We start from the raw sequence: 23,824 nt of genomic DNA, 5'->3' as shown, positions 1-23,824 counted from the left end.
TAAAATGATATGCAAACCTCTCCAAAATGGAAAAAAAAAATTGCCTGCAACGAAATGCCTTTCCCTTTCCCTCCTGTGAGCCCTTGAGTTACTGGGCTTTCCTCATGGGTCTGTCTGCATGTCCCTTGGGTAAGTGGCCCTCACCTCTGCTCGAGGTGTGCAGGGGCCCTGGGGAAGTGGAGGTGCAGACACACGCTGAGATGTGGATGGGGAGGAACCTTAAGGGCATAAAGGGTCATAAGTCAATCAGGGACCAACTGACTCCACCAACCTGAGTGAACCACGGCCTCTGGACAGTGTTGTGTACTTGCAGGTGTATATGTGCATATATGTGTATGTGTACATGTGTGTTGGGGGTCCGTCTTGCCCAAGGAAGAGGGGGCTGTACTTAGGGCAAAACTATTAGGTCATACAGAAGCTTGAAGGCAAAAGGTAGAAATAGTTCTGTTTCCTGAGAACGTCCCAGCGGAGGGACGTGGCTCACTTGGAATCGAGGCTGAGACGGCACCGGACCGCACAGCGAGGTGCTCATTTCCCCGCAGCCTGTTGCCGCAGTTGGCCTGGTTAGATGGTTAGTATTTGTCTAATGATTCCCCACAAGACTGAAGTGAAGGATGCGTGCCGTGGGGGTTTTCAACGTGTGCGTAGCCCTGAATGAGTTGGTCTCATCCAGACCTACAACCCTGATGACGCTCTGGAAATACTGTGCTTACGAGGGTGGAAAGGGTGCTTATATTTCAGTGAGAGTTTTGGTTGGAATTGAACCCTAAAGGGTTTAATTAATCTGTATATTCCATTTCCCAGGCACACAGCTTATTGAAATTTTTCTGTATGTGAGCTTCATAATTACTGAATCTGAACAACTTAATCATAGAGAAACCTATTATATTTTTCATTTTCTTGAATTTGGTCCAAGTTCACATTTATGACACACCTTCCAATCAGGTACCTTCTGATGAGGCCGCACTTCCTAATACTCTTTCTGCTCATATGATGCCACCACTCCTCTCCCCAGCCCAGCTCGCCTGTCACGGCCCTGACCCCACCCTCCAGCCTTCCCCCAACCTGTCCCTCCCTCAGGACCTTAGACAACCTGGCCCAGCCCTGCACCCTGGCAGTCACAGCACCCAAAGCACCGACTGATGGAGACAGACACCTAAATTCATTAACAAAGGTTTATTTTTATGTGGACCTGGTTCCATGCCAGACACAGGGGACAAGAGGGGACAGACAGGGGCTCAGCAGTTACACTCACATTTGGGGACAGCCACCTTCTTGTCTCCCATCCGCACCTCAGCCTGGCAAGGCAGGTGAACCGGAGGATTCCAGACAGGTAACTGGACGGAAGGTGTGCTATTTCCCGACTTAGGGGACAGAGGGGCAGGAGGACATGGGAACATAAAAACAGATGCCAGCAGTCAGATGTGTGTCTAAGCCTGAAACGGAAGGAAGTCTGGACATAAAATGAGACGGGGAGGTATGGGCTCGCAGGGAGAGTGGGCCTCTGGGGGAAGGACCCTCGCTCCCGCCACTGTCAGAAGCGGCCTCGCGTTAGGACGGCTCGTGTGGCTTCCTGTGCGAGGCGGGTGCTGGGCACCAAGCAGGCCGACAGGTGCAGCCAGAAAAAGCACAGGTGGGACCAGGGCCAGTAATGGAAATGACAATGTAAATGACACAAAGCACAGAAGCGAAGAGGGTGTCAGAACTTGGCACCGAGTGGCACCCCGGCCAATGGGTGGGGTGGGGCCCTTCTCAGATGAGAGCAATAAAAAGGCCCACTACCAGCCAGCCCCCAAATGTATGACTCCTGTGCCCTGAAGATGGGGTCACAAGCCATCCTTCAGGTCACTTTCATTCCCTGAGTGGTTTGGACCCAAGACAGGACTGTCCTGGGCAAGTACCCAGCAGCTGGCACAGGGACCGCACGCCTGCCTCTGCCACCGCGCAGACGTGTCTTGTGAGCACCGCGGATCTTCATCTATCCGTTCCTGACGCTTCCTGAGGGCCTGCCCAGTGTGGGGACAGGAGACAAGCCCCTGCCTTCGGGGTTCTGACGGGGGACACGGACAAACACGAAAGCATTTACAATGCAAGTGCTAGAGCCCTAGGAGTGGGGTTGGCCTGAGGGATCGATTTCAGGGCCGCATTTGGCAAAGTAGAAGGGCACAGCTCGGCTCAAACTCCCACCCCCCACCCGTCTTAAACTTGTATCGTTTCAGGCGTCCCCCTCACAGCCTCCGCGAGGGGGTTCTGAGTAGACCATCAAAGTAAAAAAATTTTAAAAGCTTTCTTCCCTTAAGCACCCAGATAGCACTATTTACAGAATTCACGTTTAAATTTACAGCAGACGTTGTACTAGAAGTTATCACTAAACTACGTTTCCTACTATTTCTCCTTGAATGTCTTGGCTAAACATTGCCACTGCCCCGGCGGCTTCTGGTCCTCATTTTCTTGATGCCCACGGAGCTGTTCTCCTGTTTGGGACGAAAAAGACAACTTGAATCAATTAAAACAGCGATTTCTGTAACCAACTCTGCTCTGCAGACACCCAAACCCTCCTGGGCATGATCCTTTCTGGAGAGGTGATTTTGAGGTTGGAGACAAGTTTTAAAATTCGTTGGGGGCAAAAAGTAGGTTTACAGTTGCAAGTACACAAAACACAGACTTTATTCTTGTATTATTACTAATTATTATATTATTTTCCATATGAACAACTGTACACCTACTTTAGCCCCACCCCATACATCCTGCGAAAGTTACTTTTGTTCTTAAACTGTTTTCACTATTTGATTTTTTAAACTTAAATATATTGTCTTTTGATAGAAGTTTGTAACCTATTTTTAAGTTGATACGTAATAAAAAATTTCCACACATAGAGCGTTACTAATGAAAAGATCCCACTCAGAAAAGCAAATTCAACTGTCCAATCAGGACGCAATCCCGAGTCTCCGGAGCAATCCCCGTGCATGGCGAGGGCAGTCGTTCAGCTCAGCTCTGCACTGAGAGGGCGACCAGGCCACCTACTGTGTAGACGCTCAGAGGAGCCTCATCCTAAACTCTAACCAGCAACCGCAGATGACCCGCCTCTTCAGAAGCGGTGCCCAAAGCCCCAGTGTCTGCACTGCGTACAGGTCAGCGGCCGGGCGTCTGGCTCCCGCTCCACAGTCCCCAACCTAACAGCCACTCAGAAGCAGCTACTGGCTGGGGCAAGCAGGCCCACCAAGGACTTTGTCAAGTGATCTTTAAGGGGGGGGTCAGAAAAACAAAAGGCAAGAATTAAAAATCTAAGGTGGAGTTTGAATGCAAATGAGCTGAAATACTTGTATATGGACCGAAGGTTCACCACAGGAGTGGAGAGGTGGAGGGAGCCGCACCCTCTCCCGGAAGGTAAAGTGGGAAACCCTGTTACAGACGGCAGATGGTGAGCGTGCAGGTGGATACGTCACTCCGTCTTTGCTGACCAGTCAGCTGCTGTGCCCGGCCCCTCGTGACTCTAAGGGGTTAGGGACATTTGATGCCATCCTGGATGTGGGGGGACCCATGTCCAGGCTTTTGCAGCTGGCACTGTACCAGGCAACCAATGCTCAAGGAGTAAGTCCATCATGGACGGATGTCAGAGCAGCCTCCAGCTGCATCCTGGGAGCAGGTTTATCCACGCACAGCAAGGGGACCTTTCACCTTTCTCTTTTAAACGAGCAAAGCCAAGCACTCCCCAGAGGAACGCCGACTGGATGCAGTCACGCTCCGTGGGTTTACTCCAGCGGCAGGCAGCTCACGGGCTGCTGAATCTGACAGCGCCAGCATCGCTGTCCTTTAACTTGGATGGCACCTGACTCGGGAGCCTGACAGGGCACAGCACTTCCTACTGACGGGGGACTCTAAGAGTAGAGGTGCCTCAGGGACACCCCAACTTGGATTCCTTCTAGCTTCCCAAAGGAACCCCTTGGGGACCCACAGGACCGCCTTTGGGCCCTAGGAGCTCTGTTGAACTAAGAATGAAGACCTCATCCGCCTGTAATGCGGGTCCGGGTGTGTCGTGAGCATGAGAAAGCACTAGCTGGATGGAGTCCCTGTGTTCCTGACTGGCCTTCACGATGTGAATTCACGGTCGAGGTGGGAATTCCCAAGACGGGGCACTAAGCGCAGCTACAGAGACAAAATACACGCTTCCGACTCGAGCTTCTAGGCCCCGTCACCGGGAGCCTGTACCACATGCAGCGCGTTCGCTTTTGCAGCAGGGAGCAAACGTCGCGCGGACACGGTGCGTGCTCCCTGCAGAGCGAAACCGTCAGCCACTTGCCTGTGTTGCACTTTCGGCAGGTCTCTTGGCGCTCCGCGTCACTCGCTGTTGGGACTGGCTCTCCGAAGTGTCCCCGGCAGGAGGGGCGGTCACCTTCCTTGATCTCAGGCGTGTGAAGCCTGCACCCTGGGCCCCTCCTTCCTCTTCCTGAGTCTTCGCCTGGATTTCCACGCTTCTGCCCCCTGCCTTCTGCTCGGCTCCGCTGGGCACGGGCGCCTTGCCCCGCCTTGCGGATCTCAGGCCCGCGCTCCTCTCGGGGGCCGCGTCCCCAGGTGCGGAGTTCAAGGCTCCATCTCCCGGGTTTTGGATCTTGGCCTCGTGGGCCGTATCTGCGGGCTTCTTTCCACTCCTCTTTATTTTAACCTCTGCTGCTATGAGAATCTCAGGTCTTTGCTCGGCTTCGCTGGTTTTATTTGGGCGTCTGGAGCGCAGGAACTTTCCCTAAAAAATTGAAAAGACATCCACAAAATGCGAGGGATGAGTGATACAAACCTGAAAATCCAACCTGGGGAAAAACATCAAAACATCAAAAGCGGATTCAGGGGAACTCGTCTGAACATCTTACATGGGTTAATTTTCTAAGACGCCAGTAATCTAAGATATTTATTTTGTTCCTATGGAGAACTCACCACCTCTACTGATAAACCGTAAATAAGGAATTTGGTATAAATCTGTCACGGTGTCGTGCATGTTAGGTCTGGGTACAGGAAGCGTTGGAGGGCGCTACGGGAAAATGCCCTTAATTCAGGCAGTCAGCGAACTCCTACTCTAACGATCGCTAGGGCAGAGCAGGAAAACCTGTTTCTGGAAGTTCGCAGTCCTCTCTCCACACAGGAGCAACCGCTCTTATTGAAAACCTCGACGGTCGTGTTGTGCGCAGGACGCCCCTCCCGGGCAGTGTTCTAGCTGCTTAGGTGCCACACTGCCGGCTGCGGGGTCTGGGACAAGGCTGAGCTGCCCCTTTCTCTGCCTCTTTGAGGATGAACACAACTCGTTCAGTTCCTGAGCAAACCTTGTCAAGATCTGTAGTGATAACCCTGGCCAGTATTCTCCGCAAATTAGCCTAGTCTCTCTGAGTCCCTCAAGGATTCTTCACGGGGGTCTGCGGTTGCTCAGCACTGACACAGACCCCTTCGGGAAGGGACACCCATGTGTAAATTCAGGTTCCTCACAATCTATGCCAGTTTTTCAGAAATGGAGACACCGCCTCCCGCGCCCCCCCCCCCCCCACGGAGCCACGCCAGTAACTCTGCAGCAGCCACCATCACCTTGTCTGGGGAGGTCACGACTTGGGCTCTTCGGCCCCTGTTCTTGGTTTCCACGTCCTTGCTGGGCGCGCCTTCCACAGGCCCGGTGCTTTCCGCCAACTCTCGCCGACTCTTCAGGGCCAAGGGCTCAGGCGGTTCGCACCTCTCTCGGGGAGCTGTCCTCGGCCTCTTCGGCGGTGGCTTCTCCTCCGCAGCGTCCTGTGCCCGCGACCTCGTGCGCAGCCGCCTCGCTCCCGTGGCGCTTCCGTCTTCAGGTTTCCTCTCGGGGGACTGGGACGCGCCGCTCTCACTTTGCGGCTTGACAGGGTCTCTGCTGCCCCCCAGGTCTTCCACGGGCCTTACCTTCGGGGCCCTAAGGACTCTTCTGGGTCTTGCAGGTTTGCCCCGGTCTGGCGTTTGCCTTGGAGTCGGCGCCCTCGTGTCGCGCTCAGCACCTGTGCCCAGTTCCTTGTCCTGAGCTGGGCTCTGGGAGAGCTGTTTGCAGCTGGCGGGGCCTTCGGGGGGCTGGGCCTTCTCCTTCCGGGACCTCAGCCGACGTTTGCTGCCTGTGTCGTTTCCTGTGGGACCCGGTTTCTGCCTTGGAGGTTCCTGGAACGCTTCGATGTCTTTATCACCGGCGACGGGCTCTCTGTGGGACCGTGTGGTTTTCCTTGACGTCCTGGGCGCTGAGGGCGCGTCCTCCACGGGCACCTTCCCTGCAGGCGCCCTGAGCCGTCTCCCCTGGGGTGCCGGCAGGACCACGGCTTCCGGCTGTGGACACGTGGGGGGCAGTGTACCGGTTTTGACAACAGTCTCTGGTTCCTCTGTGTGACCTGATACTTGGGAGGACTCTCTGAGGCTGGCCGGGTCTTCTAGGGGCTGGGCCCTTTCCTTACGTGTTCTTGGCCTCCTCTTGCTTCCAGTTACATTCTCTGCAGGGTCCAATTTCTCTTCTGGAGCTTCCTTCAACAATTTGATGTCTTGATAAGCCACCTCTGGTTCTCTGTGGGACCGTGTGGTGGTTTTCCCGGAGGCCCGTGTGGGCTTCCTGGGCGCTGGGAGCGCGTCCTCCACGGGCACCTTCCCTGCAGGCACCCTGAGCCGTCCCCTCCGGCGCGCTGGCAGGACCACGGCTTCTGGCTGTGGAGACGTGGGGGGCGGCGTACTGGTTTCGGCAGCAGTCTCTGGTTCCTCTGTGTGACTCGGTATCTGAAAGGACTCCCTGAGGCTGGCCGGGTCTTCTAGGGGCTGGGCCCTTTCCTTACGTGTTCTTGGCCTCCTCTTGCTTCCAGTTACGTTCTCTGCAGGGTCCAATTTCTCTTCTGGAGCTTCCCTCAACAATTTCATATCCTTAGCAGCAGCCTCTGTTCCTCTGCGGGACCGTGTGGTTTTCCCCGATGTGCGCGTGGGTCTCCTGGGTGCTGAGAGCTCATCTTCTGTGGCCACTTTGCCTGGAGGTGCCTTGACGCGTCTGTTTCTACCTGTTGGCATGATGACTGGTTCTGGTTTTTGAGATGTGCAGGGTTCCTTGGTGGTTCTGTCATCGTCAGTCACTGTTTCCATGATGTGATCTGGTGTTTGGAAGAGCTCTTTGAAGCCGGCCAGGTCTTCTGTGGGCTGGACCTTCCTCTTGGGTGTTCCTGACCTCCTCCTGCTTCCAATCACATTTTCTGCTGAGTTCAGTTTCTGTTCTGGAGTTTCCTTAAAGAATTCAATGCTTTTGCCATCACCTACTGGTTCTCTGGGTGAACACGTTTTCTCTGGTGTTGGTGTGGGCATCCTGAGTACTGAGAGTTCTTCCTCCATGTCCACCTTCCCCAGAGATGTCCTGAGATGGTTCTTTATACTTGTTGGTGTGCTGACTGGTTTTGGAGATTTGCAGGGTACTTTGGTGGTTTCGTCATCAGTCGCTGTTTCTATGACGTGAATTGGTGTCTGGAAGAGCTCTTTGAAGCCGGCCAGGTCTTCTGTGGGCTGGACCTTCCTCTTGGGTGTTCCTGACCTCCTCCTGCTTCCAATCACATTTTCTGCTGAGTCCAGCTTCTGTTCTGGAGTTTCCTTAAATGCTTTGATACCTTGATCACCTTCTGGTTGTCTATGCGAGTGTGTGGTTTTCCCAGGTATTGGTGTTGGCTTCCCGAGCACTGAGAGCTCTCCTTCCATGTCTACTTTCCCCAGAGGTGTCCTGAGTCGTCTGGTCATGCTGGTGGGAGTGATGCCTGGTTCTGGTTGTGGAGACTGGCACAATACTTCACTGGTTTTGTCATCAGTCATTGGTGCTACTGTGTGATTTGGTGTTTGGAAGAGCTCTTTGAAGCCGGCCAGGTCTTCTATGGGCTGGGCCTTCCTCTTGGGTGTTCCTGACCTCCTCCTGCTTCCAGTCACACTTTCTGCTGAATCCAGTTTCTGCTTTGGAGTTTCCTTAAATGCTCTGATGCTTTTATCATCAGCTTCTGGTTCTCTATGTGAGTGTGTGGTTCCCCCTGATGTTGGTGTTGGCTTCCTGAGTGCTGACAGCTCTTCCTCCATGTCCACTTTCCCCAGGGGTGTCCTGAAACGTCTCCTTGTGCTGGTTGGTGTGCTGACTGGTTCTGGTTTTGGAGATTTGCAGGGTACTTTGGTGGTTTTGTCATCAGTCACTGTTTCCATGATGTGATCTGGTGTTTGGAAGAGCTCTTTGAAGCCGGCCATGTCTTCTATGGGCTGGACCTTCCTCTTGGGTGTTCCTGACCTCTTCCTGCTTCCAATCACATTTTCTGCTGAGTTCAGTTTCTGTTCTGGAAGTTCTTTAAAGGATTCGATGCTTTTACCATCACCTACTGGTTCTCTAAGTGAACACATTGTTTTCTCTGGTGTTGGTGCTGGCTTCCTGAGTGCTGGGAGCTCCTCCTCCAAGTCTACTTTCCCGAGAGGTGTCTTGAAACATCTCTTTGTGCTGGTTGGTGTGCTCACTGGTTCTGGTTTTGGAGATTTGCAGGGTACTTTGGTGGCTCTGTCATCAGTCACTGTTTCTATGACGTGAATTGGTGTTTGGAAGAGCTCTTTGAAGCCTGCCAGGTCTTCTATGGGCTGGACCTTCCTCTTAGGAGTTCCTGACCTCCTCCTGCTTCCAGTTACATTTTCTGTTGAGTCCAGTTTCTGCTTTGGAGTTTCCTTAAAGAATTCAGTGCTTTTATCATCACCTTCTGGTTCTCTATGTGAGTGTGTGGTGTTCCCTGGTCTTGGTGTTGGCTTCCTGAGTGCTGACAGCTCTTCCACCATGTCCACTTTTCCCAGAGGTGTCCCAAAACGTCTCTTTGTGCTCACTGGTGTGCTGACTGGCTCTGGTTTTGGAGATTTGCAGGGTACTTTGGTGGTTTTGTCATCAGTCACTGTTTCTATGACGTGAATTGGTGTCTGGAAGAGCTCTTTGAAGCCAGCCAGGTCTTCTGTGGGCTGGACCTTCCTCTTGGGTGTTCCTGACCTCCTCCTGCTTCCAATCACATTTTCTGCTGAGTCCAGCTTCTGTTCTGGAGTTTCCTTAAATGCTTTGATACCTTGATCACCTTCTGGTTGTCTATGCGAGTGTGTGGTTTTCCCAGGTATTGGTGTTGGCTTCCCGAGCACTGAGAGCTCTCCTTCCATGTCTACTTTCCCCAGAGGTGTCCTGAGTCGTCTGGTCATGCTGGTGGGAGTGATGCCTGGTTCTGGTTGTGGAGACTGGCACAATATTTCACTGGTTTTGTCATCAGTCATTGGTGCTACTGTGTGATTTGGTGTTTGGAAGAGCTCTTTGAAGCCGGCCAGGTCTTCTATGGGCTGGGCCTTCCTCTTGGGTGTTCCTGACCTCCTCCTGCTTCCAGTCACACTTTCTGCTGAATCCAGTTTCTGCTTTGGAGTTTCCTTAAATGCTCTGATGCTTTTATCATCAGCTTCTGGTTCTCTATGTGAGTGTGTGGTTCCCCCTGATGTTGGTTTTGGCTTCCTGAGTGCTGACAGCTCTTCCTCCATGTCCACTTTCCCCAGGGGTGTCCTGAAACGTCTCCTTGTGCTGGTTGGTGTGCTGACTGGTTCTGGTTTTAGAGATTTGCAGGGTACTTTGGTGGTTTTGTCATCAGTCACTGTTTCCATGATGTGATTTGGTGTTTGGAAGAGCTCTTTGAAGCCGGCCATGTCTTCTATGGGCTGGACCTTCCTCTTGGGTGTTCCTGACCTCCTCCTGCTTCCAATCACATTTTCTGCTGAGTCCAGTTTCTGTTCTGGAGCTTCCTTAAATGCTTCCATGCTTCTGTCACCACCTTCTGGTTCTTTGTGTGTGGGGGTCCTGTTCTGTGGGGTTTGTCTGGGCTTCCTGAGTGCTGAAAGACCCTCTGCACTCACACTCTGGGAAGGCGTCTGGATCCGTGTATTCATCCTGGTTGGCGTGCTGACTGGTCCTGGAGATTTACAGAGCATCACTGTGGTTTTGTTTTCCGTATCCACTGGTTCCTCAGTGTCACTGGGGTTTCGCAGGGAACTGTGGATGCCCACCAGGTCTTTCTTGGATTCTGTCTCTTGCAATCTCTTGATGGCGATCAGGTCTGCTCTTGGTGCACATTTCAGTTCTGAAGATCTTCTTGATCTCCTCACAGCTGTCAGCTTTTCAGAATTTTCTTTTGGTTCAATATTTTTCTTACATGTTTCAAAGACTCTTTCATTGTCCTTCATCGCTCCCTCTGGTAGTTGTGCTGGTACTGATGAATTCCTCAGACATCTTCCCAAGGTATTCTGAATAGTGCCAACTTCTCTGTCATTCTTGTCACACTCTGTACCTGTCACCTGTATATTTCTGAGCTCCACAGACCTCCTGAATTTGTGTGCACTGGGTGCCACCTTCGGAGGCTCTGCCTCAGATCGTGGAGTTTTCATACTTTCATGTACTGTAATATACTGTTGTGTTAAGGTCGGGCTTGAAGACTTTTTATGCGATGGCTCTTCTGGTGCATTCTGAGCCCCAGATAACACATTCTCTCCTATAAGGGGGGGGAGGGGGAAAGCACAATAAATATATTCTCTTTGCTGTGTGGTACCAAATTGGTATTTTATCCTCATGAAATATTGTATAAGAGACAGTAACTCGCCTTCCTCTCCACCTTACTAACAATATTAGTTTGTTTATGTGGCTATAAATCTGTCTGACGTATGAACCCTGCACGCTTACGAATAACGTTATTTGGTGTTATAGAGTGGGTCATACATAGGTGGTGGTTAGAATCCACAGGGATTAGATAAAGGAAAAAATTCCTAAAGCAGCGTCTCCTAAAGGCGCTACACATGTCTCAGTGACCTGAACAAAGGCATTTTTTCCCTTCAGACATGAGAAACAGCTGTTTCTTCTTATGAACCACCAGTGCAGTACCACGGTTTATACACCCACTTAGTGTCCACAATACCCTGGAAGCATCTACTTTTTACCAATAGGAAGCATGTTCAACGTAGCAAGGTGTTCACTCTACAACACAAACCAGGCACCAGATGAAAGCAAGACAGACTTACGTCTCCCCTCCCACACTCACACTGTGGCAATCTGCAATCATTTTCAGTTTGAGTAATTTACATATCAGTATGATGAGAGAGCATTACACTTTTCTGATTATAGCCCTTTTTATTTATAATAAATAAGCAAAAGTGCACACAGTAGTTTGATTATTAAAGGAATATTCCTTTTTACTCAGGTCACTGAATGCCAGTGCTAGCTCAAACGCTAACAGGAATTTCCCCTAAAAACAACAGAGCAGAGAAGCTGGAAGCAATATTTTACCAAGAGTATCTGTTGTAGAGAAATAATACAAAATCTGTGACAAACAACAACAATACCATCTACAGTTCTACTGAAGACATCAAAAGTGCCAGAAAAAAAAGTAAACCAACCAAAATTTTCTGGGGTGTGTAGCAGAGGCTTTCCTTCTGAATTAGGTACTTGAAACTCTTCCCCAAGCATATCTTCTGAATTTGAAAAAGTGGTAGAATATATGTTCATTGTTTGTGGCTTCTCTTTCCCTGGGGTCTTGAACATTTCAGTGAGCCCTGTTATAAGAAAATAGCAGAAAAGCAATTGATAAATTGCTCTTATATGCAAACAACCACGTCAGTCCCCATGAACAACCAAGGAATCACTTCCTAGGATTCCTGAGAAAGTCTCAGGGGAGAGAGAGATGCATTAATAATAAACTCATTTTGGTAAAAGAGGGCAGTGGGACATTAGAATCTTATGGGTCCACAGTCTTCCTCGCCTTTCCCCTTGGAAAGAAAAACAAAGGAAGCTGTCTCAGTGTCCTGCAGCTGTGCCCCGTTGTGAGCACTGGCCAAAGGACAGAGGCCGCCCTCGCTCCCTGCCCTCCAAGCGTTTGCAGACCTAGTGACCTCGTTCTGCCTTCAAAAAGTCTGAGGTTATGCAGCTCTGGATGTTATGTACAAATGAAACTTCCCCAAATTTTAAAAATGACATAGGGCTGCCCATTTTTAGTACTGTTAGGTAATAGCATCACCATCTTTTCAGAGGACAGCTCTTCTATGTTAAAATCTGCCCCAAAATAAATACAAGAGTCCACCTAACAGACTCAAGTCTCACCTCCCTCCACAAGAGTCCAAAGTGGGACCCACTGGACCTCAATGGCATGAAACTCTAACCCTGGGTCTGGCCATGGTTTGAATCTGCTAAAACCTTAAGTATTCTAATGAGAATGGCAGTTATTAATGCATAAAGGAAACCACTTCACGGGTCTTTGATTCATGAAACAGTCAAGCTACATGGAAAAAATGGAAATCTTGAAGCAAAATATCGCTCAAGCCAATTGTTCCAACTCTGGGGAAACTGACTGGCATAAGTGCAGGAAAAGGGCAATTTATGAGCAAGTCACTTCCTTCCCACAGAGCAGCTTTGTTTTCCACCTGAGCTGCTCTCCAAGGCAAAGGTGTGCGTCAACCTTCCACACCGGCCATGCAGGACACATGATCCCCAAAGTGCCAGGGGCCCGTCCCTGCTCCTCGATGCAGCTTTCTCTTCCTGGACCAGCATGACCCCAGGAGGTTGACTGGGCTGCTTGGTCTCCTGTCCCCCTCACAGCAGATAAGCGCCCATCCACATCCTCACGGAGCTAAGGGCTGTGGTTTAGAAGAGCCAAGCCTATGATTTTACCTGAAAGGTCTTCATTGAAGTCGATTTTTTTGTTGAACACAAAGTTGTTCAGCATCCTGTAGGGCCGAGCAGGCACATTTACCTTTTCGATGTGAGCTTTCCCTATTACGATGGTGCAGGGAGAGGCTGCGTGGCCTGTACTGAACTCACTGTGAACACTGCCCGGAGGCTTCTGGGAAAACAGCAGGAGAGCACAAAACGTCAAAGCACAGATGCACACGAAAGGTAACTTCACAAAACATTAAGTATAACAGAGCCATTCGCGGCGGAACACATACCTTTGGGGTGTTAATTCTCCGCTGCCTCTTGCTCGGCTGTCTTGGGGGAACGTGTCTCACGACTTTAGTCTGCGTTTGTTTGGCACAGAGTTTTACTACGTCTGCCCACGATCTTGCCACTGTCAAAAGGAAAAGATGTTGAAACTTCCCAACACTGGCGTGAGTGAGGAAATTCACCTTAAAACACTAGTTAATACGACACAAACCGATTAAGTTGGCCTCCGAGGCTCCGCTCCTCCGCCTGGAGTGGATCATCTGCAGGAGCTCGTGCTGGCCTCGGTCCACGGAGGCCCTCCTGGAGGCAGCGCCGCTGCTCCTCCTCCCGGCCCTCTTAGGAACGTCTGCCTGATGTGGAGATTTGCTGCCACTCGGGGCCGGTGGCTTAGATGACCGTCTGCGACCCTCATTTGCAACTGGAGGCGTTTTCGTAGGATTGCGAGCGGGTGAGCTCATAAGCACGTTCTGTGTGGTCACTTCCAGATGGACCTCTGAAGAATCTTCCTTTTCTGACTGTTGAGGCTGTTCCTGAGGAGATTGGAATGTTCCTAAGTTAGCGTCCTACAAACATGACGCCTCTGTAATGACTGTTACGGCCCCACCAGTTGAGAATTATGGCCTGTTTCAAAGCACAGGAAACACCCAACAAACCAGAAACAAAAACTCATGTCTAGTGCATCCAGTGGTCGCAGGAAAGACTGTACTGCTCCCAAACTCGCAGACAATTTTAATTAAACTGGATTTGCACACACACACAAATTTTAGCTGTTTAAATCTTGAGGCATCAAAACATTTCAACCACTGTCAAGTCCACGGCAGAGGTGAAAGTTTGTCCCCATCATTTAAAGAAAAAGAGAAAAAAAGCAAACAAGCCGACACGGGGGCATTTCAGGGGGAAAGGTGGAGGGAACCTCCTGAGCAGAGGCGCCAGGCAGGAGGGGGGACACCAGCTGGTGAACGTACCTTGATGATTTTCTTCAGCACAGTTGGCGTGTGGGTTACAAGAGACCTTCTCTTCATGGGTGTTTCTCCTCTTTTGAGAGGGGTATTAGGAGGTAAGTTTTCATCGAACAATTCAGGTCTCAGATGGCCCCCAAAGGAGACCCGCCTTCTTTTCAAGGGCAGCCCTTCAGTCTTGTCTAAAGGAGCACAAACAGGAGACGGGAATGAAAACCCATCCCGGCAGCTATTGCTTGTTTCAAATTGCTCTTAAAGACAAACCAATGGAAAGAGCCAGTGACCACAGAGGCCCTACCTCTGCCACTCACTGGGGGACATCAGGTTGTCAGTTTCCCCGTTTGCAATATGATTTAGGATCATACTCATAGGACAGATACTTGTAGCTCAGAATTAAGCCTCCTGTGCAGAGCGATAATGCTTAGTCTCCTACGTTGTAGCTGGAATAGAGCCAAGTGTTGGGAGCAGCCTTCGAGCCGCTGCTGTGTCGGTCCCTCTCTGACAACCTCACCTCCCAGCACTGCCTGTCCGGTTACCCAGGTCTTCAGGACATCGCTCTCAGCGTGGACAATGGACACGGCTGTCTTATCGGGGTGCCCTTAGTCCCCTTGCTTCTCCGCCACAGAATCATTTAAGAAAGGAGGTGTCGTTAACTCATAGACATAGGTGTGCGTGAACTTTTGGGGAAAAATGAAGTTAAAGTTAAATAAACTTACTAAGGGAATCGCCAACGTTGCTGACATCGACTGGACTGAGGCCCGGGGACCCCGCTGTGGTGCCCAGCTGCTCGGGGGTGCCCAGGGAACTGCCTGGAACCTTCCTCTCCACGTGGACCATCAGCGGGGACAACATGGTCTGCTTCTGAATTTCTGTTTCTGTAGCAAGAATGTTGACATTTGGAGGAAGGCTGCTCCGCCTCTTTCTGGAAAAGGCTTTTTCGGGTGTCTCTCCAGGGCCATCAGTGACTTCGCCTCTCGGGGGGGGTTGCTGTCTAGCTGAGACCCTCTGAGGAGTCTCCGCTGCCTTGTTCACCCCGCAGCCTTCACTTGGCTCCAGGCTCGCAGGTTCACCGCCACGGGCAACACTCGGGTCTCCGCTGCGCCGTTTTCGTGAGGAATTTTGTTGTGTACACTGGGCAGGGGTCGTGGCTTTGGTCTCCGTGGGGGGAACCATGAGACTCGCGGTGGCCCCGAGAGTCTGCCCAGGCCTCTCGCCTGCTCCCCCTTCCTCTGTCTGGCTGCTCCCTCGCTGTCCCGGAGCGGGGGTGGCCTTAGTTTGGGAGCTGCGACGGGATCTCCGCCTGGACCTGGGCGAGGCCCACGGTGGTGTCGCGCCCTGTGGACCCCTTTCGGATTCTGATGCGCAGTGACCCTGTGACCCCGATCGTCTGCGGTTCTGTGGAACATTCTCTTTTTCTGACTTCACATCCAACACTTCCTTCATAGACTCGTAGAGCTTCCTAAAGGGAGACTCGTCTTCTCCACCCTTCTCGGGACACTGCGTGGAAGGAAGAGGCTCCCGCCCTCCACTCCCGCTCACGACGGTCCCAGGGCAACCTTCTCGGGTCCCGCCAGCAGCTGGACCCGCCGCACTTCTGCGGCTCTCCCTGGGGGGCCCCGCGGGATGAAGCTCAGCGGCGCTCCTGGCAGCAGGGCCCCCGGGGCCGCGCGGGGCCGCGGCGCCATCCTCCCCACGGTCCGGGCGCGCTCCTGCGGCACCCTCTCCGGGGAGCTGCGCACGGGCCACGCTGGGATCCTGAGCTTGCCCATCTGCCGGCGGGTGAGGAAAGAAGAAACGCATTCAAGATTTTCTCAGCGGTTAACGTGGGCAGCATTCAAATCTTACAGCGGTTTCAAACTGTCCTGTCACCTAGCTTTTCACTTAGCCTCGTTACTGAATGCCCAAAATGAGTAAAGTGACAGTATTCTGTTACTAATACGATGGTCCAAATGAGTAAGTCACATTAATTTCCTGTAACCGATCTGAGACACCAAATGCTATTAATCTATTAATTAAGCAGATAACTAAGCAGGACAATATATTTACACGTGGACTCTCCAAAAAAGCCTGGGCCACACATCACTACAGGAGAGAGTCAACTCAGGGGTCTGCCTATGAGCCTGGACATAGGACACTTCTGATCTTGGTGTCACCTCCTTGTCATGATGCCACACAGAGAACTGACCTTGCAGGATCTTTAAAAGACCAGAAAACTACTAACCAGGGTCAGAAGAGAAGCTGGACCTTGAGACCCGACGCAGAGATGCCTGTGAATTGGCAAAGAACAAACAGAGATTTAGTGCCTTTTCCAGAACCGATGGTCAAATTTATGAAAATATCCCACCCACCGATGGTCTTCTTTGCCCAACTGTTCTTATATGACTTTTAGAGACTTTGAGAAATGAGCCTGAGACACACAGGCGCTACTGCTCAGAATACAAACATTTCTTAGCTATTTTAAAAATATAGCGATGGAGTAAAAACCAAACTTGAAGCTGAAAATTGTTTAAACTGAACCTCAGTGAGTTGCAACTTTCTCAGACTTCTTTCTCTTCATCATCTGAAGGACATTAAAATTAAACATCACCTACGCTCAGTACCCGTGAACCTACTAGAGGCACCGAATTCCTGACTTTATGCTCAGTTTCACCAGAAATCGGAACAGGACCCGTGGGTGAACTCGGGCTCACTCCGCACGTGGGCCCTTGGCTAGCAGACACCGGGGGGGTGTCTGAGCCCAGAGGTTAAGGCAGAAACCACAGTGCACCTGTGGCACTGCCCGCTCAGAGCCCAGGATCAGCTCCAGTGTGCCCACCTGGACCCAGGACAGCGCTGGCACACGGGGTGAAAATTGCTGATCTAACCCACAGCCCAGCTTTTTGGTTGGTTGGTTCCCTTCCACCTACTAGCAAGTTAGAATGATGGTTAGTGGGTGGGTTACCTCAAAACCTAGCTTCTCCTCTCCCCCCAAAGCTGATGAGCAGCAGGGTCAACGTTAAGGTCACTCCTCTAGGACAGAAACAGCACTTGGCAGGAGCAGAAATCTCCCACCAAGTGCCTACTGCTCATTTCAGCTGTACCTATGCTAAGACTCCAACAATTCCAACCGGATCCTAGGAGACTAGCGTGGGCAGCTTCGTAAAAAGAGAGTTCTCAGGATTTACCTTACACCTTTTAAGTCCTACTAAGTCTCCGAGAATGGGCTAGATGTGTCTTAAAAGCTGCCCCATGTGGAACACGTTTCCTCCACTGATGGACACTAGTAATAAGATTCGGTCGCGTGACACAGGGCGGTAACTCTTCCAGCCATGGGTCACCTGCCCATCAAATCTGGGAACGAGCTGTGGGACTCACAGCTCTGATGTGATTACTTTAGAGGAACAGCGATGGACAAAGACAGTGTCTGGGAGACAAGTAAGCCAGTTCCCGGATTTTATTCTACGTGGTGGGCCGGCTCCCAGCCAAAGGTTTGCAAGGTCAGATCATGAGAAACTCTGGAGCCTTTTGGGCCAAGAGTGTTAGACTGACTCAGAATTCTCATTTTGAATAAAAGAGGAAGCATAGTTTTAAATTATTTTAATCTAAGTCCACCCTGTTTTAATACCTTGGTTACACTTCCCTACTGTAACTGGTAGGTCACCCTCTCTTGTGAGAAGCTGTTCGTCAATGTGCAAATACATGATTTCCTATCTTCACACAAAAGAACCGGAGCCCAGAGTTTGATAAACCGCCTCCTGCCCCATCACCTGTTCACGCCTCTGTCCTGGATTTTCTGTTGACTTGCTTTCGTTCTGATGACTGTCGTTTTCATACCTGAAGAGCACAGAAGGAGAGACACATATTCAGGCTACTGACCTGTAACCGATGGTAAGGCCCGCGTATCTAATTACTATCCAAGGAGCAAGGAACGTCAGGTTTTGTTCAAGATGTTACCTTAATACTGGAAATAAATTTAGAGCTAGGAAAGTGCGTTTTACTAAAAAAACAAAAAACAAAAACTTGATAAGTTGCCTCAAGTTTCTTTTGGAATACCAGAGTCGGAGGCTGGGGACCCAGATTCATTTCTGACCAGCCTGCATGCTTCAAGCTCCCCGAGCACCTGCTATGTGCGAACCTACTGCAGTGGGAGCAGAATCGGTGCCCGCTGGCTTCTGTTCATTGAAATCAAACGAGGGCTTGGAAGGCTGACCAGGAAGCCGGGGGTGTCCGATGCCCCAGCCCCTGCGACGTCACTTCCTACAGAGACTAGAGACTAGAGCTGTGCTGACTCGAGAGCACTGTGATCTCTTCAGTACCCACTTATTCCACCTGTATCTGAACAGACCGGCAGCTGCATGAAGATGGGAGATACCCAGCACGATGCAGAGTTGTCTTTACAGACCCTACGTACCAATTCACAGGCCTTTAACATTTTAAAAAAATATATATATATTTATTGATTTCAGAGAGAGGAAGGGAAAGGGAGAGAGAGAGAAGCATCAATGCTGAGAGAGAGTCAGTGATCGGCTGCCTCCTGCACACCCCTTTCTGGGGATCAAGCCCACAACCCAGGCATGTGCCCTGACTGGGAATCAAACTGCGATCTCCTGGATCATAGGTCGCGATGTTCAACCACTGAGCCACACCAGTCGGGCCAGGCCAACCCTTTAAAAGGCAGACAGAACCCAGGTACCCAGTGAAATAGCCCGATTTGAATTTAGATGCCACCTGAGTGCGATCCAAAGAAGCGAGGCTTCTGGGATGGTTTCTCATGGAACAGAGTCCTGGATCAAGTCCTTCCTGAGACCCATTTCCTGTCCACTGTGGGAGGCATTCAATCATCTCAGCTAATTTGAACTTGAACAGCATCTCCTTTTGGAGAAATAGTTCTGGTCTCCATTCCACGTCGAATACTCCCTACCTAGAGCTCTCTATTCAATCAAAATACCCTTTAAAAATGAAGCAAATTCATAAAAAGCACAATAAAAGAAATGACCGGTTGGCAGATGGCAGAATAAAAGGTATTTCACGAAGGCCGTCAAGCAGGCAGAGTTCCGCTTGGCCAAATGGATGAAAAAATGAGCCAACTACTGGTTTCTACAAGAGACACAACTTAGACGATGGTGAAAGAGCGGAAAAGATATGCCTGCAAACAGCAACCGGGAGAGGGCTGGAGAGGCCACACCAGAGTCAGACAAAACAGACCAGCACTGTTCTGAGACCAAGCACGAATACAATGACAAAAGGGGTGATCTACCAAGATCAACCGATTATGAACTAACGTGCCCCTGACAGCTGGTTCCAAGAGATGGCCTGAACCTTAAGGATTATGAACAGTTCCAAGTATGTGATAGAAAAAACTATAGTGGGCAATCCTGATCCAAAGCACTCCTGAAGGCAAAGAACATGCCAGAATGACACACGACAGAGCCTCATCCACCAGGAGAGCACTCTAAACACATAGATAGCAGAGCCTCCAAGTATAGAAAGAAAACTGACAGAGCTCACAAAACAAAATGAAGAGAAAAAAATCCTCAGTGTGTGATTGTAACTTACCTGTTGGAGTAACTAAGAATCAGGGGGCGAGGGGGGGACTGTGATTCTAGAGTTAGAAATTTGAAACTAACGGACATAGAACACTGCCCCCAACAGCTGTAGAACACACCTTCTTTCCAAACACACAGGTCAGTAAAAAATAAACCACGTCGGATCATAAAGCAAGTCCTGTCGCATTCCAAACACTGGAAGCTACTCAGATGTCCACCCAGAGTGAACAGATCGTGTACGATCGTGTATATAACCGCGCATGTTATTTCAGTGTAATACTTATGCAGTGAGAAGGACCCGTGCTCTGAATGTCACCACAAAAGCAACAGAAATCAGTTACAGATACATCCTTCACTGTTACAAATGGATGGAGTTTAATAGACACACAAAACTGTAGTGGTTTGGGACGCAGGCTCAGGTAGCCGAACTCCAGCCTTTCGTGCTATGAGAAAGCCAGTGATGAGCTTGGTGAGAGAAATTAGTGATTAGAAGGAGCTTCTGGAAAAGTTCTGGTTATGCCTTCAGTGGTGGGTTAGTTTGCTGGAGCTTCCATAACAGAATATCACACACAGGATGGCTTAAACAATATATTTTCTCACAGTTCTGGAGGCAGAAAGTCCAAGGTCATGGTGTCAGCAGGGTTGGTTTCCTCTGGGCCTTGCTTCTTGCCTTGCTGTGGTGCCCCCTGGCCACCTGGACACATGTCATCCCCCTGAGCACCTGCTCCCCTGGTTCTCTCTGTGTCATCTCCTCTTCTTTAAGGACACTGGACAGATTGGATTAGGGCCCACTCTAGAGGCCTCATCTTAACTGGATCACCTCTTTAAAGGCCCTGTCTCCACATACGGTCACGTTCTGAGGTCCTGGGTGTTAGGACTTCAACATATGAATTTGGGGTGGAGGGGGGGGACCACTCAGCCCATAACATGTAACGATCACAGGGCTGTTCGCTCACCTTGTTTTGTACCTTTCTCTATGAGGATGCTTTAGTTTAAAATAATAAACTAAAAAATTATGCAGTTTCTCAATACTTCCAACAAAGTAAACTCCCATAGGACCAGATCACCCCTCCTTGGCACCGTTTTGGCCTCTCAAATCCTTGAACTGGACCCCATAAGCTCCATGCGTCAGTGTGATTTTAGATTAAGAATCAGTGTGGAGAAAGACAATCTCAAACACCTAGACGTCCACCCATGTTAAAGAAGAAGCCCAGCCCCGGCCAGGAAGCTCAGTGGGTTAGAGCATCGTCCTGATAGGCCAAGATTGTGGGTTTGATCCCCTGTCAGGGCACATACAATGAATGAATAAATAAATCCATGTTTCCTCACTCTCTCTTCCCACCCCCTCTAAAATCAATAAAAAGCTGATATTAAAAAAAAAAGAAGAGAACCACAGACGATCTGCAAGGCTGGTTTCTGGTGCTTCAGGAGACCCCTTATCCTTACTGACCTGAAAGAGCGGTCGATGACAGTGATCACGTCCCCGTGTTTGAGTTGTACAGGTCCATCGATAGCAGACCCATTCACCTGCGTTGGATTTGTGGCACTGAAATTAAACAAGGTTGCCTGAAAGTAGAAAAGAGGGGAAAATATGTAATATGTAAGTAGTAAGTGAAGCGAATGCTTTTTAAAAATAGACTTCCAAAGCCCCGCTAACCTTCTGCTCATGGATTTCGATTTTGCAGTGCTGTTTGGACACGACAGGAAGCTGGATACGAATGTCACATTCGATACCCCTTAATTGAAAAGAATGAAGGTGTTTTAGGTTGTTGCATTTAAAAAAATTACATCTATGTTCCAAATTAAAACAGCATTTGACTGTTTGATCTATAAACGTAATGACATGAAGAAACGTGAATGATCTCTGAATTTTGCAAACAATTTTTACAAGTGTTGTATAAGCAACTACTTTAAATCTTTAAAACTTAGAGCACTTAATTACATTAGAAATCACTACAACATAAAGTTGGTTTGCCTTTTACTGAAACATCTATGCTTATAAGAGCCAACTAAGGAATATTTTACATCATTTTGGGGAATGAGAATCATTTTTAATACTCTGCTTTTTTTCCCACTGACGAAGAGGTTTATGTATATTTCTAATGTTATGTATAGTTTAAGGTTTAATCATCCCCCCAAATGCTGTATTTTATGGCAGCACCTCTGTGCCTCAGTTTCTTCATATACAAGAAGAGAATTACATCAGCATCAATGTGTTCTTCCAAGGATAAAAGGCATTATGCAAGTCACCATTTCCCTGACACACAGTAAATGCCATTACTTGTGAGCTATTTTTATTGTTTTAAAACTATACTCCATTAACTGACATATTCACAAGTCTATCACTAAAAATACTAATCTGCAAGCAACAACAACAACAAAATTTTCTAGATTCCACTTGTTTTTTCACAAAAAGCTAACCACAGCAGGACGCACAGGAAGGGAGATTTCCCAAACCCACAGAAACTCATCAGAGGTCCTCGGTGAGGTCCCCTGGGTGTCTCCATCACCATCCTGAGGTTTTATATGTTTGAACAACTCTAGACTCTCGTCTCTGTTCTCAGCCTGAACCTCTGGAGTCTAAGATCTCTCTTCCTACCCATGTCCTACGACCAAACACTTACTAAGGGGTTTCTAAATGTCAAAATCTTGCATAAAAATATACTTAATCACTGCTGCCATTCGACACCAACATGTTTTTATACACTTTTTTTTCTTTAGAAAAGAAGCTATGAAAAGTGAACAGCTATTTTAAGTCAAAGAAGAGAATTTGATATTTAGGTTAAAAAAAACAACACTCCAGCAAGAGAGACCATCTCATTAGAACTGTTGCCTGCTGTAGGGGCAGAGGGACCACAGTCACCACCACCATCAACACAAGGAGACAAGAGAGGAGATGTTCTCCAAACACTAGCTGGAGGCCTTTCCCTCCGTTTTCATTTTCCCAAACAGACCCGCAAGCCCTGCGGGAGCCCCCTTCCTTCCTTGCTCAGCAGCATCTCCCAGGATTTCCGGGTGAACAGGGCTGTCTTCTAAAAGGCTGCCCCAGGTGCCCCAGGATGTGACAACCACCTACACTTTTCAACGTTAAGGATGTGTATCAAATCCGTTTTAACATTTACGTTTGCCCGGAACACCCTGGAACACCCGTTACTACATAAACACTGTTTTCTCAATTCTGTTTGGTGATAAACCCCTGTCCAGGGGACAGTCCCCGGGAAGGGCCAGGCCCAGGCTGCCCCTGTGCGATGGGACATTCAGGGCTCAGGCTGAGCCGCGCGCGGGGCTCACCTCCCAAACAAGCAGGTGCTCAGGCTCAGCGGAAAGTGGGGACCGTCCACCCCGCTCCTCTTGATGGTCACGAGGCGCCCCGTAGGACCCATCTTCTAAACAAGAATTCGAGCGCGATGCGCCCGGGAAGGTCGGGCCGAAGCCCACTCAACAGGCCACTCTTCACGCAGAGACACGCACTGAGTCAAACAACGAAAACAGAAAACGGGGGGCGGGTTACCCTGAAAGCAGAGAGCCAAGAAGTCCCCGTAAGTGACCCCCCCGGGGTTGCATGTGCAAGTCACCCACGCCCGGTCGCCCCGGCCCCGCTTGTCTGACAGCTGGGGAGCCCCGGCTAGGCCCTGCGCTGCCCCCAGGGCGCCCGCCAGCCAGCAGCGCCCCAAAGCCCCGGGGCCAGGACGCCGCCCCCCGGGGGTTCCCGGCGCGACCCGGGAGCCCGAGCCCCGAGCGAGCCGGGCCCAGGCCGCGCTCCCGGCGTAGGTGCCCGCCCCAGCCCCGCGCAGAGCTCCGAGGGGTCCCCGCGGCGCCCCGACTCACCCGGCACGCGTCGCCCGCACCGCCACCCGTGCGTCCCCCGCTCGCCGGGGCGCGACCCAGGTCCGCGCGGTGAGGCCCCCGCAGCGTGTCCTCTGGCGCCCGCCGCCCGCCCGCCCGCGCCGCCGCCCTCCCGGTCCCAGTGCCCGGTGCCCGGTGCCCGCCCCGCTGCGTGCGCGAGGTGCGCGGCCGCCGCGGCGCCTTCTGCGATTCAAATGAAAACAGACATTCGAATTTGGCGCAAAGCGCTGTGATTGGACGCGGCGGGGCGGAGCCCAGCCAATGGGAAGGGGCGGGGGCCTGGGGGCGGGGCGAGAGGTGCGCGGGGCGGGCTGCGCGGGGGGAGCGGGGCCGCGGAAGCGGAGGGAGGGGCGAGCGCGGGCTCTGCGCACCCGCGGGGGCCGCGGGCCGGGTCCTGGCCCCCGGGCCGCGCGCAGAGACGGGCACCCGGCTGGCGGCCTCTTGTTTAAGGACCAGGTGCAGCTGTACGTGAACCGCTCTACACAACATGTCACTCGTTGCTTGAAGGTTTAAATATT

General features: G+C 50.7%; 1 protein-coding gene across 2 annotated transcripts; it reads right to left on the bottom strand.

The window, feature by feature from the left end:
* Positions 1-4,270: 4,270 nt before the first annotated feature.
* MKI67 (marker of proliferation Ki-67) lies at positions 4,271-23,389 on the bottom strand. Of its 2 annotated transcripts, none has more exons than XM_081157555.1 (14): positions 23,289-23,389; positions 22,752-22,972; positions 21,118-21,196; positions 20,911-21,026; positions 17,682-17,748; positions 16,157-16,202; positions 14,652-15,704; positions 13,942-14,117; positions 13,188-13,506; positions 12,982-13,100; positions 12,704-12,875; positions 11,437-11,592; positions 5,569-10,538; positions 4,271-4,741 (listed from the first exon to the last, which is right to left on the bottom strand). In XM_081157555.1, the coding sequence occupies exons 2-14, from the start codon at positions 22,841-22,843 to the stop codon at positions 4,289-4,291; spliced, it is 7,818 nt and encodes a 2,605-aa protein (XP_081013681.1). In that variant the 5' UTR covers positions 22,844-22,972; positions 23,289-23,389; the 3' UTR covers positions 4,271-4,288. The 2 variants fall into 2 exon arrangements, with proteins under 2 accessions (XP_081013681.1, XP_081013682.1); XM_081157556.1 differs by having other exon boundaries at positions 22,752-22,930.
* Positions 23,390-23,824: the final 435 nt, after the last annotated feature.

Source organism: Miniopterus schreibersii (assembly GCF_964146895.1).
Source record: "Miniopterus schreibersii genome assembly, chromosome: 14".
Taxonomy (NCBI): Eukaryota; Metazoa; Chordata; class Mammalia; order Chiroptera; family Miniopteridae; genus Miniopterus; species Miniopterus schreibersii.
This window is presented reverse-complemented; position numbering and strand designations above follow the sequence as displayed.